This window comes from Octopus bimaculoides, chromosome 2 (genome assembly GCF_046866305.1).
Source record: "Octopus bimaculoides isolate indiv1 chromosome 2, ASM4686630v1, whole genome shotgun sequence".
In the NCBI taxonomy this organism is placed as follows: Eukaryota; Metazoa; Mollusca; class Cephalopoda; order Octopoda; family Octopodidae; genus Octopus; species Octopus bimaculoides.
Genome location: NC_142929.1, coordinates 176816696 through 176834185, shown reverse-complemented (window position 1 = coordinate 176834185; position 17490 = coordinate 176816696). Strand labels below are relative to the sequence as shown.

Genomic DNA, 17490 nt, shown 5'->3' with positions numbered 1-17490 from the left:
ATATATATGTCCTCCTGGGGCTAAAAGCAACAGTAACATCCACCCCTAGGGGTCAGCCACACTTAAGTGGCAATATACTACACTTTATCGTGCAGTTACTGTTAATACTTCATTTAGAGAATTAACATTGCTTGTTTTCACCTTTTCAATATCAGTGAAGAATTTCACTGGAAAAGAAGATATAAGTTTGCCAGGTTTTTGTCTCTCTCACCAAGGTCATCAGCTGTCGAACGCCGACGAAGGGAAATAACCCTGAAATCCGGATACGTTCGTGCTGCTGATCAAGGTGAGAGGGATAACTTCCCTTGGCAAACAGGACACAGTCGTGTGTGTCGATAAGCCAGCCTGGAGGAGATGTCCTCCTGGGGCTAAAAGCAACAGTAACATCCACCCCTAGGGTGTCAGCCACACTTAAGTGGCAATATACTACACTTTATCGTGCAGTTACTGTTAATACTTCATTTAGAGAATTAACATTGCTTGTTTCACCTTTTCAATATCAGTGAAGAATTTCACTGGAAAAGAAGATATAAGTTTGCCAGGTTTTTGTCTCTCTCACCAAGGTCATCAGCTGTCGAACGCCGACGAAGGGAAATAACCCTGAAATCCGGATACGTTCGTGCTGCTGATCGAGGTGAGAGGGATAACTTCCCTTGGCAAACAGGACACAGTCGTGTGTCCGATAAGCCAGCTGGAGGAGATGTCCTCCTGGGGCTAAAAGCAACAGTAACATCCACCCCTAGGGGTCAGCCACACTTAAGTGGCAATATACTACACTTTATCGTGCAGTTACTGTTAATACTTCATTTAGAGAATTAACATATATATATATATATATATACATGTATGTATGTAAAAAACAGAGTGAAGGGTAGATCGTATGAAGCCTGTATATTGATTAAATTGTCACACCTGGAATACCTTGGTGTCATTTTGATTGTGAGTTATTCAAATGCATGTGATATTTTAAATGGTAAAATATGAAAAATCTCTCTTTATTATAAATAACAATTTCAAATAACAAATTTAAGCAGAATTCTATGTTTCAAATTCAGCTGCTTAGCCAACAATTGAATATTTTTTTTTAGACAGTATTGAGTATTTTCTAGACAATACCAGCTACCCTTCTAGTTAATATTTGTATTTAAGCTAGAGCAGCAAGCTGGAAGAATTGTTAGCATGCTAGGCAAAATGCTCTGCAACATTTTGTCCATCTTTATGTTCTGAGTTGAAATTCTGCCGAGTCGACTATTACGTATGTTTGTGTCTCTTTTTTTTGGCATTGCACTATAGTTGTAAATGAGTGTCACTGCCTTGCAAGTGGTGTTATTCAGTTCCAGTTTGCAGTGAAAATATCTGGCCAAGATAAAATATTAACTTTCCTGGAAACAGGTGAGAGTTGGTGATAGGAAGGCTATCCAAGAATTGAAAATCTGCCACAATGAATTGTCTGACCTAAGCAAGCAGGAAAAGATGGATGTCAAAATCACGACAATTATGATGATGTTGCCCCCTACATCACAAATACATTGTTTTCTGATTCCTTTCTTCTATTAGTTTCTGCTCCCTTAAACTAGTATACGAAATACCATGCCCAAAGTTCAGAGAATTTCTACCTTTGTTGGTCACAAAGGGCTTCACCCTCAGAGTGAAAGGTAGATCATATGATACTTGTGTGCGAACAGCCATGCTACAGAGTGCAACAGATACTTATTTTATTGACTCTGGAGGGATGAAAGGCAAAGTCAGCCTCTGTGGAATTTGAACTCAGAACATAGCGACGGGCGAAATGCTGCTAAGCATTTTGCCCTTTCACAATAACAATTCTGACAGCTCACCACCTTAAATGCTGGAAATATTAAATTTAGTGATGTGATGGCATCAATTCAACTCATTAATATCATGCAATATAAGATCACATGGTATCACTAAATGGTCAATAATAAGCACTTTTGTTCTGAAGTTTTCATTTAGTCTTCTTTTATTTCTAGTTTTTATATCAATAAATTCAAAGGTAGCTTTTGGAATCTAAATTTTTTAATTCTTTCAGTTTTATCTATTTTCCCCTTCTCAAAAAGTTACAAAACACTCTGGCATTGAAATTCAGCATTTACCAAGGACTATAGAGTAGAAGTTAGCCTCTGGCACGCTAAGTGTAAAGAACTGGTTTGGATTCCAAGATACAAGTCCTGATAGTAGCTACTTCAGTATATCTTTGCCTCTAATAAGTACTTCCAACATTTCAATGTTTTCATTTTTCCTTTCCATGTTGGCATAGAATGTTTGTCATAGAAGAAACAACTAACTGATAATACCTAATTATAAACTTTCTTTCACAATCTTAATTATAAAGATAGTACTCTATCATTTTCTTTTATCAAATTTCACTATCATTATTACAACATCCTTTCATCCATCCACCACCAATACCACCATAAGATTTATAGGAGCCTAATTAGGAAACAGACACTTGCATCTTAGGAAAACTTATTTGTTTTGTTTAATGTGTTATAAATTGTATCAGTTACATCATGTTTTGAGATTAGCAACATAGGTGTCTAGGCACCTTTAACCTCATTTAGTGACAATTGAATTTTCCTTTATGGTATTATATTGTGCCCAGCTGTTTATATTAATTTTTTGTATATACATTAGCATTCCACTAAATCATCCATAAATTTCTATGGTAAATACATATATGCTGACAAGCAGAATTAGCCAACACCAGCCAATCAGATGGCTTTCACTGATGAAGTGTATGGAAAAATGCGAAACTAAACATTTAGTCTGAGAGATTCTCAATTCAGCATATGTGTATACATTTGCACTCTTCCTACAGTACAAGAAATATTTTACTCCTATTTCTAGCAATGTGTCTAGGTACCCTTAGTTGCAGTGAACATATAGTTAGAGTCATTAACTAAAAGTCAAATAATTTACTTTTAGTTAATGATTCTAACTATAATTATGTTCACCTCAAATGTAAAAATACCAGGTATTTTGTTCATTGGAAGAGAAATAAATTTTGTCACTTACAATATTGTTTCATATTACTTTTTAAAACTTTTTATGAAGGACTTATTCATTCTACAAAGTAGATAACTAAATAAAAGCCATTAGGAGAGGGATTTTCAACCATTTTTTATTCATGGACCCCTTTTGATATTACTATTTTATACTGGTGAACCCCCATAGCCATTTGATGTTTGAAAACTAGTTTTATAGAAACTGTTTTCAAAATCAGTTTTTAACACATTAACTTGTGTAGGTTGAAGACGTTAGACAAAGAAACCTGGCTGTTTCTTACAGTATATACCATACATCTAAAGCAAAAATTTTTTCAGAGGCCCTTAAAATACTACAATTTACTATTTTGTTATGTGGACCCAGCCATTGGTCACTCAGCGGGCTTCACTGATACAGGCCCTGACAGACCTGTTTCCAGCATTTCAGGAAAACGAACGGAGACACCAGTCTGTCTTCAGGCAGTCAATCACTCGCCGATCCAAACCTACGGTGAACAGTCCCTAACGCTGAACTTGGGACTACGCCGCACATTCCAGTGGGTATTTGTCATCGCAAAACTGCCGACCCCTATCTTAGGAGCCGATTTCCTGCATCATTTCGGTCTCCTAGTAGACATACAAAACAGACGACTTGTCGACAGCACCACACAGCTTACTGTGCGCGGTATAGCCGCTCGTATGGCCACAGTCAGCTCAACCATATTGCTCTCAACAATGACTCGTCACAGTACCATCCTGAAACAGTACCCGGACGTCGCTCGACCAGTTTTCCACAACCAGCCGATCAAGCACGATATCACCCACCACATCAAGACCAGCGGTCCACCTGTTGGTGCACGACCCAGAAGGTTACCACCTGATCGCCTCAAAGCCGTCAAACGGGAATTTCAACACATGCTCGACCTTGGAATCATCCGCCCGTCCAGCAGCAACTGGTCCTCGCCGATACACTGCGTCCCAAAAAGATCATCAACCGACTGGCGAGTTTGCGGTGATTATCGGTCGCTAAACAAAAGTACCGTCAGTGACGCTTATCCAGTCCCTTATCTGCAGGATTTTTCTAGCTCGCTGCATGGCGCTCGCATTTTTTTCCCAAATCGACCTTGTGCGAGCGTACAACCAAATACCGGTTGAACCCGCGGACATCCCAAAAACAGCAGTCACGACACCTTTCGGAATGTTTGAATTCCTGCGTATGCCTTTCGGTTTACGCAACGCAGTACAGACATTCCAAAGGTTCATCGACATGGTCACCAGAGGTTTGCCTTTCGTCTATGCCTACATAGACGACATACTGGTGGCCAGTAACTCGGAAGAAAAGCATGACCATCACCTGCACCTGCTATTCGAACGTCTGCAAAAATTCGGAGTCGTCATCAATCCCAGCAAATGTGATTTCGGAGTTACTTCCCTTCATTTTCTCGGGCACATCATCGATAAGGATGGTATTCGTCCCCTTCCTGAAAAAGTACAGGCCATCGTGGAATTTTCGCCACCCACATCTCTCCGCAAATTAAGGGAGTTCCTCGGTCTCGTCAATTTTTATCGGAGATTTGTACCTCACCTTGCCGAGACAGCGCAACCGCTTACAGATTTGCTACGTCAGCGAACCTGCAAAAACACCGAAATTGCCCTGGATGAACATCAGCTCGCCTCTTTCGCCGCCCTGAAAAAAGCTTTATCCGACGCTACTATGTTGGTGTATCCGAAACCAAATGCCCCGCTGTGTTTACTCGTCGATGCATCCGATTCCGGAATAGGAGGCGTCCTACAGCAGCTTGTTGATTGCATATGGCAACCGTTGTCTTTCTTTTCTAAGCGGTTAAAACCCGCCGAAACGAAATACAGTACCTTCAGTCGGGAATTATTGGCGGCATACCTGGCCGTTAAGCATTTCCGACACATGCTAGAGGGTACCAATTTTGCCATATACACCGATCACAAACCACTGGTGTATGCATTCAACACCAAGCCTGATCGCCACTCGCCGAGAGAAATCCGCCACCTCGACTTCATATCACAATATACGACGGATATTCGCCACATCAAAGGGACGACTAACCTAGCAGCCGATGCTCTTTCCCGAACGCAGATCAATGCTATCCACACCACGGCTACAATTGATCTGGCTAGTATAGCAGCTGAACAGGAGAATGACGAAGAACTTCTAAAGCTCCGGAATTCGTCATCTCTCAAATTTCAACATGTTCCGCTATCATCGTCCTCGGCCCATATTTGGTGTGCTATCTCCACCGGTCACCAACGCCCTTATGTACCTCAAAAATACCGTCGTGAAGTTTTCTCTGCTCTGCATTCTCTGTCACATCCTGGTATTCGCTCCACTCAAAAGCTGATATCAACCCGTTTTGTGTGGACCAATATCAACAAGGACATCAGAGAATGGACCAAGTGCTGTGTCGCGTGCCAAAAAGCAAAAATCTACCGGCACATAAAATCACCAATCGGTTCATTTTCGCAACCCGACGCACGATTTCAGCACGTTCACATTGATATTGTAGGACCTCTGCCACCTTCGCAGAATTACACTCATCTGCTCACCTGCGTGGACCGTTTTTCGCGATGGCCCGAAGCTTGGCCCTTATCCGATACATCGGCAGAAACGGTTGCCAAAACGCTGATATCACAATGGGTTTCGCGTTTTGGCACACCCGCAACAATCACCACAGACAGAGGACCTCAGTTCGATTCCCACCTTTTCGCCGAACTGACTCGTCTACTCGAGTGCAAACACACCCGCACTACTGCTTACCACCCTGCAGCAAATGGCATGGTTGAACGCTTCCACCGCCAACTCAAAGCAGCTATTAAAGCATCTGCAGACTCTTCCAACTGGCTGGAACATCTCCCCCTCATCCTCCTTGGTATTCGATCCACGGTTAAGGAGGAAGTTGGACACACTCCGGCAGAACTAGTCTACAGCACAACACTCACCTTACCTGGGCAGATGATTGAACCTGTTGCATCACAACACCTTCCTGACCCAGCACAATATGTGCACCGATTGCGGACATCCATGTCGCATTTGTTACCTGCAGGCCCCAGACAACAGAACGTCGTCTCACATGTTCCCAAGGACATCAACACTTGGACTCATGTTTTCGTCAGAAACGATGGCATACCATCTCAACTCCGGCCACCATATTCCGGGCCGTACAAAGTCATCAAACGAGAACTCAAGTATTTCGTCCTCGATATCGGAGGTAAACGCAATACCGTATCGATTGATCGTTTGAAAAAAGCCTTCATCGAGGACGACTTACATTCAGTTCCCTCTGTTCCTCGAACGGATTCACCAACCCCAGCAAACACTACAGATTCTGTACAACACTAAATCAGGAAGAACTGTTCGATGGCCCGCAAGGTTTGTGCAAGTTTTTCGGGTAAGTCCCAATTCTCAACCTACCCATCTTAAATGAAACGCATACATCAACGAACATTTTGTATACATAAAACAAAAAAAAAAACAACAAAAAAAAAAAACATTGTTCCACATCAGCGTAAAACTTTCGGTTTGAACATTTCACAAGCGAACTTTTTCGATGAACATTTCTTTCATTTTTTGCATGTACATATGTTTTGTTTTCTTTTTAAACTGTTTTGCTTGCTTGTAAAAATATTTTGTTATCTGACGTTTACACACACTTGCAACAGTCACATTCTCACTTGTGCTACCATTTGATCTTTTGCGCCACTGAAATACAACCTGCCTCTATTTAGATCTCTAGTGGGTCGAGTAATCAATAGATGCACATCTTATTCAACGCGCCAACATGTTTCTGCCTGGGCACATATATGCATTGCCCACCATATAGCACACACCAACAGTGAATCTTTGCTTCATATATTTTTGTATCCCATGTTTTTGACATTCATTTGTCTGTTGCAACTTGTAAATTTTTTTCTGCATACACAACAAGATAACATTGCTAATATCGTTCGATCTCTGTGGCTTTCGCACTAGAAGTGGGGTAGTGTAAAAATTTACACTTCCTTCTCCAAGCCTAGATTCGAAACCGAATCTAAGAATTCTCGGTTCCAAACCACGACAATCAACAGGCGCGAAAAACAGGTTTTCTTTGTCCTGTCAAAAAGTGATCGATCATCTCCCTTTAACCTTCGACCTTATAGTGTCAGGCGAAGTTCAACTGGTCAGCATCTAACCTATTTACGTACAAACTCTGCTGCAGTATGTATGTCCTTCTAGCTGCCACGATTCTTATAAATAGAGTGGTCAGCAAGACATCAGGACACACAGGGACAGACAGACAGGGAGACTGCTACTATGAGACCTCTGCTAATGTGAGACAGATTTTTCGCCGGCCAAGCAAGATGAGAGAACGAACACACACACACACGAACATATCCTGGTTCCATCATTTGTCTAGCAATTCGAAGCAAGTTGTCAAAATTGATTGTAGTGGCAATTAGTATTTATTAACTCCAGCTAATTAATTGAACCAGTTATCACTTTGTCATTTCTCAGGCAAACACATGCCTATCGCACCGACACTCAACAAAAACACACTACATTCTGGTGACACCACTACATACACCATTCAGGCTTCTATCTTGTTGTATACTTTCACATTTTTTTCTTTACATCACTCTATATATCTCTAAATTGTTTGCCATGGATATTCTCTCATAACGTAGGGCGTTCAAAATATATCCAGACACTTGTACTCAAACTCAACAATTACAATCAGTTAACATATTCAACACAAATCAAATGTTTGTAACACAGTATGACTACTTAAAACCAACAATAATATGAGGTTAGAAATCAAGTGCTAACTGTTACTGATGAACAAAGGCACAACTTGAAAGTTAATGAGCTACTATGGCTGTGGGATTAAAGTACTGACCATGTAGTCATAAATTGAAAGATTATTACTGTCATATATGCTTTCATCTACCACACCTTTACTTATTTAATTTTTGAGCTGGGAGGAAAGGGCAGTGTCCATGACCAGTGAGTTTGATATTGATTTTAGGTGGCTTTTAAGCTAGCTCCTGTGGAAGGCTCTTCATTAGGCCTTGGGCCCAACAATGACACTTCATGCATTGAGTACATATTAAATTTTATTAAACTTGAACAATATCTTTCAAACAATGAACAATTTTCATCAAAACAATGATATAATTTGTCAACTTGGAACTTATTGCAAAGCTGCAGGATAAACAACAGTACCACCACCATCTCCACAACATCCTCCATATACACCATTCAGACTTCTGATGCCACCACCATCCCCGATCACCTCGGCTACCACCATCACCACCTCTGCTTCTATCACAATAACAGCTCATACTATTACTATCACCCCATTACTATCAGTGTTCAGCCCCTCTTTCTTTCTCTCTTATTATTACTTCCACTACCACCATCAACACTACTACTTTTAATAAAACATCAACTTTCCCTAAATTTCATTGTCTCTCTTTCTCTCCCTCTCTCTCTCTGTCTGTCTTCTCCACTGCCTTTATGCTTACTATTACTCTCACCCCAGCACGAGGAATAGTAAAAGTGTCATTGAATAGAGAGAGGAAGTGGTGGTCAAAGTGTGACACACTGACACACAGAAATTAGTTTTTGCATTATTTTATTAGATTTAAGGAAAAAATTCCTTTTCATCATCATCATTTATTGTCCATGTTCCATGCTGGCTCACAGGATACAATGTGTCCAAGAGCTGCATCATGCTCCGATACAGTCCTTGACAACATCAGATCCCGTCATCAAAATAGAAAAGTACTTATATAAAGCATAAGTAATGGAACAAGTATTGAGCTCTTCATAATACTAAGAAAAAAACATCCCAAGAATACCTTCTGCATGAAGAACACAGTTAGGTGAAGGAATGGTTTCTAATTGGCCAATCTTTAGTTCATTGCATTCTGAAGGTGAGAGTGAAAAGGGACACCTGTAACTCAATGAAGTTAATCTGAAAAACCTGCATAAACAGGCCTTTCAAAAAAGTTTTCAAATATCATTAGGTAAAGGAGAAGAATCCACAGTACATCTCTTGTGCACCCCAAATTTACAGTGGATATACAGTGTATAGAATTTTTACCAAATCCTTCTCTGCATATGAAGCTTGGTCATTTTTTAGATGGCTGAAAAATTCCATGTTCATTCTTACTAAGTAAGACTTTTTGTCTTTGCTAGGTTTTAATTTTAGACCTCTTAATTATAAACTCAAGAACTTCTGTAGTTATTGCACTTAGGAGAGGACACTCCTCACTTGTCATTATACAATTCTTTAACTGCATGCCATCTATGCTAACTCTACTTCAATGCCCTTTTGTTATTTTGGTCTATCATCTTAATGTGTGTGTCTGCGTGCGTGTGTGTGAAAAACAGACGTAAAACGAATGTCATTTATAGGCATTGACTTGGAAGATTTGTTGGTAGTGGCTTATTCAAAAGTTTAAGTAATCTACTCCCAATAAAACTTTATTGTCACTCTCAACAAATTATAATAGCAGATTAACATATGTATCGAGTCCTTTATCCAGTTAAAGTTAATTGCTTTTTATGTATTTAAAAACACCTGGCCTCTTTCTCTGAATATCCCATACAGAGTTCCAAACAACCACAATGGTGAAAGGATATTCGCGATATAACTGGAACCAAAAGGCGGCGAGCTGGCAGAAACGTTTGCACGCCAGGCGAAGTGGTTAGCGGTATTTTGTCTGTGTTTAGGTTCTGAGTTCAAATTCCGCCGAGGTCGACTTTGCCTTTCATCCTTACGGTGTCGATAAATTAGTACCAGTTGCGTACTGAGATCGATCTAATCGACTGGCCTCCTTCCCCAACATTTTGGGCCTTGTGCCTAGAGTAGAAAAGATATGACTTGAACCAAGTTGATATATCAACAATCTGCATGTTGTTCAACACATTGTTTCTTTACTGTTAAATAGGCGAAAGTAAATACGCACACCCGGGCGATTAGGGTTAGGGTTTTTGTTACGCCGAAAGCGGGTAGTATACGTATTCTTTACCTCCGCCGTTAAATATGGATTTATTTTTGTCTGGGAACAAGGATCAGAATAATAGAAGAGTAAGAAAACGTGAAAATGAGATCATTTTTCAGTTTTACGGAAACTCGGATGTAAACACAAGTCAACAAAGGCAATTTTACGCTGACGCTCGACTTGCTACAAATCTCCCATTCTATTGTCTTAGAAAGCTAATATGTTGGACAAGAAGGGTCCTGCAGTTTTGAGGCATGGGCACGCAGGACAAGCTGCCTGGGGACTGCTTGGGTCTATAATGAATACTTGGGCTGATGGCTAGAATATATGTAGGCAGGGGGAAAAAAGGCGGGGTAGGGGTTCTTACACCCGTCTTTCGCCGTTAAATATATAGATCGAATCCCCTGCGAGTTAACACAGGATCTCCTAACGACAATGTAAACTTCATGTAATCAAGGTATCCTTAGCCTGTAGAGTAGCTTTCGGTCTACCCCTAGTTTGGATAATTTTTTATTTCAGAGCCTCCGCTAGCTATAAAACATACAATGCACACGAGGAATGAAGATAAATTAATAATAAAAATCGGAAGGAATAAAGATAGAATTGTTTTTTCTACTTACAGCCAAAGTAGTAAAGTCACCATTCCTGGTATTGTTGTCTTCAGCAAAAGTATCGCAGCTCGATAAAACACACGATTTACGCTTGAGATCGTACATATTGGTAACTGTGTTAATATTATTAAAAATATCGATTAAAAGATTCTTAACAAAACATGCGTGGGTCCGCTAACAGTTCTGGGTATGAAGAAATATAAGCGAGATGATATTTAAGTAGTGAACATAAATAGAAATATTTATATATGTACAACAGGTGTATTTCTTTGTTTTAGAATTGTTAAGAAAAAAATATCTTCAGTTTGAATTTGTATATCTTGCTGGAAAAACGTAATAAGGATTTCTGTTTGCACGAATGGTGTTAATGATGATAAAAATATAAAAGTTTACACAATAGCTATTATTAACGAAGCATCGATCAAACCTGTAACCGAATGAATGTTACTGGTAAAGAGGGAAACATGTAAACACAAAGCATACGATCAGCGTCCTATTTAAACTCAGCACATGAAATTAAAATGATAATAATAATAACTAAAGTAGATTTAAAAGCTCAGCAACTGTAGAAACCGAAACCACTTGCTTTGTTTACTTAAGGGCGGTTGCTTATTTGAGAAAAGTATGCTGAGATTTTATATTGTGTTCGTGTGTGAAAGGGGTTAGATGTTACTAATTTAGTTAACAGCAAAACAAATACTGCTTAATTAAGTTATTGATTGATATGCCGTATTGATGTATTTGACTTGTAAAAAATATAACGAGACCCGAGAACTAAAGCTAAAAACGTGCATCTATCGCTAACAGGCGTAGCAGTTAATGCATTAATCATACAGCTACCGAGAAGCAGAACAACAAATAATTAACAGCGACTCGGCTTGGTTTATATATTTAAAAAAATGCTACCGCGACACCTGGTGGATTGGTGTGAAAACGGAGTGGGGAGATAACTAGACAAGTTATTAGAGAAACAGGATTTTACTCGGTATCACAAGTATTTCTATACACTCACACATATTCACACATGCGCGCGCGCGCGAGATTGTGTACTTATATAGACTGTTGTTCTTTATTATATATGAATGTAGAACAGTCCATATATTTACACACGCCTGCACAAATACATACAAGCATATATTTACACATACAAAGATTGTGTGTGCGTATGTGTAGTATATACAACTTCATATCACCATTATCATCATCAACATCGTCATCATTGTTTTAACGTCTATCTTTCCATAACTGCATTGGTGAGACAAAATTCGTTGATTTTTTTTTGGTGATCTTTCGATACTAATCCTTTTTCATGACCTTTTTAAAAAATTTTAAAAAATTGTTTTTGTCACCTGTGCTTCCTGTCGGCAGCTCTCACCTATTTCCAAGGAGGGTAACTATTTTCTCCTAGTCCGGACAGTTTGAGTATGCATATAATCCCTCATAGCATTTTTATTTTTTGGAATTTTTAAGAAAATCTTTGCGAATTTGTGTTCTACACTCGTGAATTCATATGACTGCAAAAACTAAAAAGGAAAAAAAAGATCGTATAATTTAAGGAGTATTTAGTTGTTATTTTTTTAGCACATTTCACGACCATCTCATACCGCCCTCGTTTGTTTGTCACTCCGACGTAATTATGTTTTTCAATATCTATCGCCTCATAAATACATTTAATGGTCTATTGCTGGGATTTAAGCCAAAAATTCGGACAGTCCGTATTAAAAAAAACAAAAAAACTTCGAAGCATTAAAAAGAATTTTTGGTGGACATTGGAATTAGACACTGAGGGAAAATGGCTGTAACTTTTTTATTTTTTAATTTTGGCGATTTTCGTTTTCGATAATGTGTTCTATATGTCACGGTCATGCGATTCCCCCGTGTGTGGGGGAGGGGAGGGGTGGTCAAACATTTTTTTTTTTAGGGGGAATCGCATGACCATGACATATAGAACACATTATCGAAAACGAAAATCGTCAAAATTAAAAAATAAAAAAGTTACAGCCATTTTCCCTCAGTGTCTAATTCCAATGTCCATCGAATTTTTTAATTCGAAAACTTTTAAAAAATTTCCTTTTTGCATAGTCGTATGAATTCCCGTGTGTAGAATACAAATTCACAACATTTTTCAGAGAATTCCAAAAGATAAATAAGTTATGAGGGGTTATATGCCGTGCGTAAAGCAGAATTCCGCCGAAGATTGCATACAAACGACACCGTTTGTACGATGGTGACATTTCTTTTCTATTAGCGTGGGATGACAAGATAAGGCGATACACACATATGCGCGCCTTCATACACACACACACACACACATGCACACACCACGCACGTGCGCGTGCATACAATAGGTCTTTGTTTTTTAGCAGTGATCATAATGGAGCTGTAGTAGAAAATACTTGCTCAATGTGCCGCACAATGGCTGGCTGGCAGTTTAAGAAGTTTGTTTTGAAACCATATTGTTTCGTGTTCAGTCGCACTGCGTGATATATGTAGCAAGCATTAGCGTAGCTGGTGGCAGGTAGGAGCGGTTCACCCCGGGCGGCACTTTCCATCCAGTTGTAGGCTTTTGCTGTCGGCAATATGTGATTTTTGTGGGGTCCGGGGGCGCACAAACTCTAGCTACGCTAGTGGTGGCAAGTGTTTTCTACTGTGTCCTCCAGCCAACCATACCTGAAAAAAAAAACCGTTGAGTGTATGTGTGTGTGTGGAAAGAGAGAGAGAGGGGCAAGGGAAAGAGAGGGAGAGACAGTCAACAGATGAGATCCAGAGATGTTCAATATAGAAAACATTTAGTAGCGCACAAATAATTTGAACTTACACTCCGAAATCTTTACCGCGGACGAGGAATCCAGGTGTGCAGATATGGAGATAATGATGCGAATAAATTAATAAAACTGCTTGGTTTAGATATACATACATATATACATGAAAATAGAGAGAAGACGAAGACCAAAAATATCAGACGATGAATATTTATGTATGAATATATAATAGAATATAAAGATAAAAATCACGTTAATTTTCTTTCACTACCCCGCTTTCAGCCATGTATATGTATATATATATATATATATATATATATATATATATATATACATAAAGTTTTCTCAAAACAATTTGAAAAACCTACACGACTAGGTGAAAAGCGCTTCATTTAATATGTGACATTAATAAAAATCTGTAAATGTACAAACATCCAGGTTTCTGAGTACCTTAATTTATATATATATATATATATATATATATATATATATATATATGTAGTGAAACTACCTATCGCCATTATATACAAACAAACCGTCTTCCCCACTGTTATAAATATATTCAAGTTCGGGCGTAGTAGAGAGCAGCCTACTGTATCCATCACGTGACTGATTATTATTTGAAGCGGCAACTGCCTCGTACCGTTCCCGCCAGAACGCAAATCGACCAACCACAGCCCTTAATAAGGTCACGTGATAGTGTTTTTCTAATGCTTTCGTGGAGCCCCTATTTTCTTATAAATAGCATAAATTATCCCCGCCAAATCGTCGCGCCCCAGATCTTAGATCTGGCCGCCGGCCACACACGCGTAACAGCAGCAACCAGTTTCCAGCGACGACATCAACACCACTTCAATTACGAACTACAAGCATTGCCAGCAGCAACACGGCACTACGACTACCAGCATCGTCCCCGCCAGCGTCAACGTGTCTTCTACGTACACCAGCTACCAACAGCTAACCAAACTACCGCAGAACTTCTCTCTTCGATCCTGTTTGTGTGATTCGCCTCACCACGAAATAACAGCCAAGAAATTAGCCTGCGAAGGACATCTGTACTCAAGAACCCGGCTTGGCATAGAAGCCACAACATCACAACTAGTGATCGCTCTGCCCCACACGCCTTAACTTCTTATACAGACACTTACCACTGTGTACTCTAAGAACTGGTATATTAAATCCTTATACGTGTTACTGACTCTATTTCAATACTGTGTATCTCTCGTACCCACATACATGTATCACTTACACACACTCTTTTCTTTACATGACGGCCTGTCTTTTATTGTGTTTCATTATGTAGCATTCACACACACACAGACATACAATTTAATGCTACAATAAATCTTACTGTTATTCATCTTTATCGGTTGTGTCCTATCTTGTATCTTACTGGCATTTCTTAGTTCTTTATGTTATCGAAGTATAACATATATATCATTTGATATATTTTTGTGTTCGACCGTGTGACGCGTTATTATAAAAGGAGCCTGTTTTCCATTCGTCACCATTTCTCCTTTTGGGTTCGTACGGTCGTTCTTACACACACACACACACATATATATATATATATATATATATATGGAGTTTTTGGTAGTTTTATGAAGGTATTGGCACTTCAGGCATGTTGGAGATTAGTCGTTTTCGCCCTTTCTCTCTTAATATAATTTTATAAATATATAGATGTTTTTATATTGACAGAGTAAATTTACACAGAGTACTAAGACACAAAAATTAAGGGGAGAAGATATGGTGTTACAGGTCCGACAGCTGTTTGTGGGAGCTCGGAATTACTTCATAATGTTGGCAGATGTAGTTCGCAAAAAATCAAGAATATACAACCAGTAGTGGAAGCATATGGACATTAGGTCGGTCCGATCTCCATTTTCGGGATAGAGAGATAGGTATCTAACATTTCAAATTATAATGCGAAGAAATTTAAAGGTAGAGTGGGGGAAGTGAAAAGCAAACAGAGGAACGCCCTTAAGAACATTCGAACTTTTAAAAAAATATGTTACAAATCATCGATTTTCGCCTGATCGATACCTGAAATTCCAGGGTGTCATCGAATGAATATAATTATACGCTTGATTTATCTTAATTACTTATGCAATGGGCAAAATCATCAATTTGGAATGGGCGATTTTTTAATGCCTTTTATGCGTTGTTCTTCGCTAGTGCTCCTGTAGCATAGTCACTTGTTAAGTACTTAGAAGATTTGGATTCATAAGCTTTGATTGTGTGAGTGGTGTGGAGGAGTATACCTAATATGTATGCTTTGCTCAGTTGCTTTGTTGTTGTTGTCTCGGACAGATCAATGGGGAAGCACAATCGCTGCTAAGGGTTGCTAGCGTAAAACAGCCAGAACTCCGACTTGAAGTGCTTTAGGATCCGGGAGTTACGATCCTTGCACAGTACGTGGAAGTATGATTAACAACTGTAATTAGGCATTGGTCAAATAGTCCGATAAGTGCAAAGACGGTGATGGCTCAGAAGAGACTGAATTTAAAGGACAGAATGAAATCAATGGAGTTTGTAGTGAATGTATGTCAACGAGGAATATATGAGGAGAGTGATACGAATTGTTGTAGACTAAATAAAAGCCATTGTTACTAATAGTCAGATGAACGAGGAGAATAGATTTACGTATACGCAGACACCATCTTTTAAGGCGAAGTTTGAATACACTGTGGAGCTTGGTAGCAGAGATGAACTATAGATAAGGGTTGAGAGATTTGTACTTTGATTGAACGAAATGTATGCGCTCCAAACTGGACTAGAGTCCATATATGTTTGAAAGAAGAATGGGAAATTGTCCAGTTGAATTAGCGTTATTCTTTGATTGACACACTTTCAAAATGATTTTAACTTGGTTTGTAGGAAGTAGGGAGACAATGATTACGTATTATCCCAAAACACTACATTAATTCTGCATGTGCTCATTTGGATGTAGGTGGTAAAGATGAGCGTCTCAAAATCTCGCGCTAGCTAGAGTACTGAATCACGAATTGGGGAAGATAAAAATACGGGATATGCTGGGAAATCTTTCCCACCTGTACCTTTCACCAAACGCTGGAACATTAATTAGAGGCGAGAAGAGGAGTCAACACGTCAAGAGAACGTGAAATTTTCCTGGTGAAAGCTCAAAGATACCCATAGGCAACGATGAGCCCCTGATTGGTTAATGTACCGAGTGTTAGTGAGATACCCGTTGCCTTCATGTTCTAAAATGCTTATATTTGGCTAATTTAGGAAAATTCTTTGTTGAGACAGTTTTGTTTAGGAACCGATCACATATTTAAATAATAAGTTGACTCCAATGCAATCTGATCTGAGATGTGCACCAGCGAGTAAGCTATTTGAGACGACTTTAGAAACGCGCGCGCATAAATATGCTCGCACACTCATCCGCACAATACACAAAATAAAAATATTAAAGGAAACAAGAATATATTGTAAATTTTGTGCAATGATGAAGAAGCAGAAGATAGTTTGACGTTTCGGATAGTGGTCCCTCGTAATGAACAACACAAGAAAAAGAATATTTTATGGAAGCAACGAAATGTTGCCCTGCCTTCACAGATCTTTCTGTTTCTTTTCGTTGTTTTTTCCTCTGCTGTTTTTGATGAAGGACCACTGTCCAAAGCTTTCAATTTCCTTCTATCTCTTCCTTACAAAGTGAAACTAAATGTTGTGTATATTCCTGTGGGTTTAATTATTTTTGTTCTTCAAGTCTTGCGCAATATGTCTTAATATATTATCCATCTTATTGTTTAACATTTATATTCGGTCTATTCAATTTAAAAACCCAGCTGGTATGTACTGAGATGGCACATATTGTTATTGGAAGTGAGTCTATGTGATGCTCATATCAGATTTGAATGTAGATAATTACAAATTGTGATAATTTGGTGGATGCACTTTTTGGTTTTCACTATTATTCCAATATTCATATTCTGGTGAGCCAAGAGTTGACATCTTGAGATTTAATGTTTGATTGTTACTTCAAATTGAGCGCAGCTCAGCCTACGTTGCCATTATAGCATATTCCTAGGAAACTATACTACTATTCATCTAAACATCTCAGACTGC

The 17490-nt window shown here is 39.0% G+C and overlaps 1 protein-coding gene across 1 annotated transcript in view; it reads right to left on the bottom strand.

Moving 5' to 3' along the window:
- Positions 1–11625, bottom strand: part of LOC106871736 (uncharacterized) — a 34168-nt gene extending 22543 nt beyond the window's left edge. Inside the window, exon 1 of the mRNA XM_014918353.3 lies at positions 10646–11625. Within this exon, the coding sequence (XP_014773839.1) occupies positions 10646–10741 (96 nt within the window). The 5' untranslated portion in view covers positions 10742–11625. The remainder of the gene's footprint in view (positions 1–10645) is intronic.
- Positions 11626–17490: the final 5865 nt, after the last annotated feature.